Source organism: Crocuta crocuta, unplaced genomic scaffold (assembly GCF_008692635.1).
Source record: "Crocuta crocuta isolate KB4526 unplaced genomic scaffold, BGI_CrCroc_1.0 scaffold374, whole genome shotgun sequence".
NCBI lineage: Eukaryota > Metazoa > Chordata > Mammalia > Carnivora > Hyaenidae > Crocuta > Crocuta crocuta.
The window spans coordinates 2,626,663-2,629,215 of NW_027532613.1; the positions used below are offsets into that span (position 1 = coordinate 2,626,663).

The following is a 2,553-nucleotide window of genomic DNA, read 5'->3' on the forward strand; positions in this document are numbered from 1 at the left end:
CCTGCCCCTCGGGGCTGTTGTGCTGAACAGTACGCAGAGGTGAAAGCGTTTTGGAAAGTGCAAAGCAGTGTGAGAAGTGCACACAGGGATGTGTCCTCAGCATGGTTTGGGTGTCCTCCTATTGTCAACGAATTGGGAATTCAGGTCACTTCAGCTCAACCGAGACCCGTGGGACCAGAGCTGGGGCTGGAGCGGGGAGCCATGTGAATGAGGGCGTGGCTCGGCCAGCCAGGCACGGCTTTCAGANGATGCGACGTGGCCGGCTGGGAACGGGAGGGGCCAATGTGACTGTGCCTTCCCCGCCGCACCCAGGGTCCCAGGCCACCCTTCCAGGCCCACCATCCCCTCTGGCCTCCAGCCAGGCCTGCGGTGTGAGCCAGCCGGCGTTACTACCCTGCCATTATGAAGGCACGCACAGGGTCACCGCAGGTTAAGGGGCAGAGCCTTGACCACGCGGCTGGGGGTGACAGAGGAGGGCTGGAGCTGGCCCCCTGCTCCAGTCCGTGGGGTCTCTCTGAAGTCCTGGGGACTCCCGGGGTGCTTGTAGAACATTCTGGGCTCATGATGCTACCATGCCGAGAGCCCCGCCGGAACAGGAGGCCTTGAGTCAGACGGACAAGGCAGGTGGGCGGGAGGTCGGTCTAGGTCAGAGCGTCCCAAAGCAGGAATTAGGAAGGGGTATCCCCTAGGGGCTGGGGAAGGCATAGCGAGAGCCTGGCCCCTGGGGGGGTGGGGGGAACCTCAATAGACTGGAATTCAGCAAGTCTTGGCTTCGCCCCTCCTGAGCGAGGTGGCCTTGTATATATCACAGAGCCTGTGGGAGCCTCAGTTCCCCATCTACCCCACAGGGATGCCAGGAGCCTAAGCGAGATGGGTGTCTAACTGTCCCTTTGTCCCTCGGCCCCAAACGATGCATCCCCACCCTGCAGTGACCAAATGTTCCACTTCTGGCTGCTGAGGAAGCCGTGGTGCTCGGAGGTGACCAGAAAGCAGAGTACACATCTCCATCTCTCCTGACTTGTGTCAGAATGTTAACCCCGTGGACTTGTTTTCAAGCCCACTATCCTTTCTGTGGGGTAGGGGTTATTACACCCATTTGACAGGTGAGGAAAATGAGGCTGAGGGAAGGAAAGTGACCTTCACTGCAAACGGGTGTCAGAGACAGCTCTAGAATCTGAGGCCGAGACTCCTCCTGCAGTGCTCCCGGGCCGGGGTCTGCCCGCGTGGGGGCCTTCCCAGCCCAGCCTCGCCCTGCCTGACCCCGCCGCCCTCTCCCCCAGGCGTGTTCATCATCTGCTGGCTGCCCTTCTTCATCACCCACATCCTGAATATACACTGTGATTGCAACATCCCGCCCGTCCTGTACAGCGCCTTCACGTGGCTGGGCTATGTCAACAGCGCCGTGAACCCCATCATCTACACGACCTTCAACATCGAGTTCCGCAAGGCCTTCATGAAGATCCTGCATTGCTGACCCGCTCCCCGCCTCCCTGCCCGGGCCAGCCGGGTCTGCGTTCCTGGGAGCCGCGGATGGGGGTGACGCAGGGCGGACTCGGCCTTCTCTTCGTCCCCGGCAGGCCCTGCAGTGCTAGCTTGACTCCACGGTGCCAGCCCGAGGGCTGGGCCCCCGGCTCGGGGTGGCTCACGGAGCCCCTCCCGCTCTAGACCCTTTCCCCTTGGCACCAAAGAAGCAGCCGCCTTCTCTGACGTTTCTCTGGGGCTCTGGGGTCGCCAGGGCGAGAGGCAGGGCTCAGAGGCTGTGCTTTCTGTGGGGTGTGGCCTGGTCTTTGCAGGCCTGGGCTGGAGCGGGCCATGGGGACGGATGGCAGTTCACACCCCACGGGGCCCCTGCCCGGAAGCCGAACTCTAGCCACGGCCCCAGGCCACTTCAGTCCTGGGGGACCCTTGTAAATACCAGACCACAGGGTGAGCCCCAGAGAAGCCCAAGCCAAAAATCTTCTCTCAGTCCCTCTCCTGCCCAACGACAGGAGCCTCTATTTCCACAGCAGGGGTCCCACCCNGGGAGGGGGGGCTGCCTCCTGCCACACTCTGCCGCCACACCACTCCCCTTTACCTCTAGACTCTTCTCTCTCCCGCCCCCTCTCCTTTCCGCTGTCTCCGCCTCAGAGGAGCCCGAGGCGCAGGGGCTGCTGGGTGCCACCTGGCCTGGGCTGGCCCTGCCCTGAGTGGGGAGGGAGGCTGCAGCTTGGCGGGGGTCCCTGGGCCCCAGACTCTGTAACATCACTACACATGCTCCAAACTAATAAAACTTTGACGAGAGTCATCCGCGAGGCCCCTTGGGCGGAAGGGACCAGCACCAAACTTCGTCTTGCTGGGATCAGAGAGGGGGGAGCCTTCCTCAGCCCCCTCTCGGAAACAGGTGGCCCTGACCACAGCTCCCAGGGGGGACGACGGGGGGGGGGTGAGCTCCTCCAAGAGGACCGAGGAGAGGATGTGTGTGCCCGCGTTCCCCCGCCCCGTCCCTTCTCGCCCAGGAGCCTGGGACGCTCTCAGCCCCGCTCCTCGCCGGCCCCGAGCCTCAACTGCCAACCA

The 2,553-nt window shown here is 63.1% G+C and overlaps 1 protein-coding gene across 1 annotated transcript in view; it reads left to right on the forward strand.

Moving 5' to 3' along the window:
- DRD2 (dopamine receptor D2) overlaps positions 1-1,998 on the forward strand; it is an 11,205-nt gene extending 9,207 nt beyond the window's left edge. Inside the window, exon 7 of the mRNA XM_077780512.1 lies at positions 1,281-1,998. Within this exon, the coding sequence (XP_077636638.1) occupies positions 1,281-1,474 (194 nt within the window). The 3' untranslated portion in view covers positions 1,475-1,998. The remainder of the gene's footprint in view (positions 1-1,280) is intronic.
- The last annotated feature ends 555 nt before the right edge of the window (positions 1,999-2,553 follow it).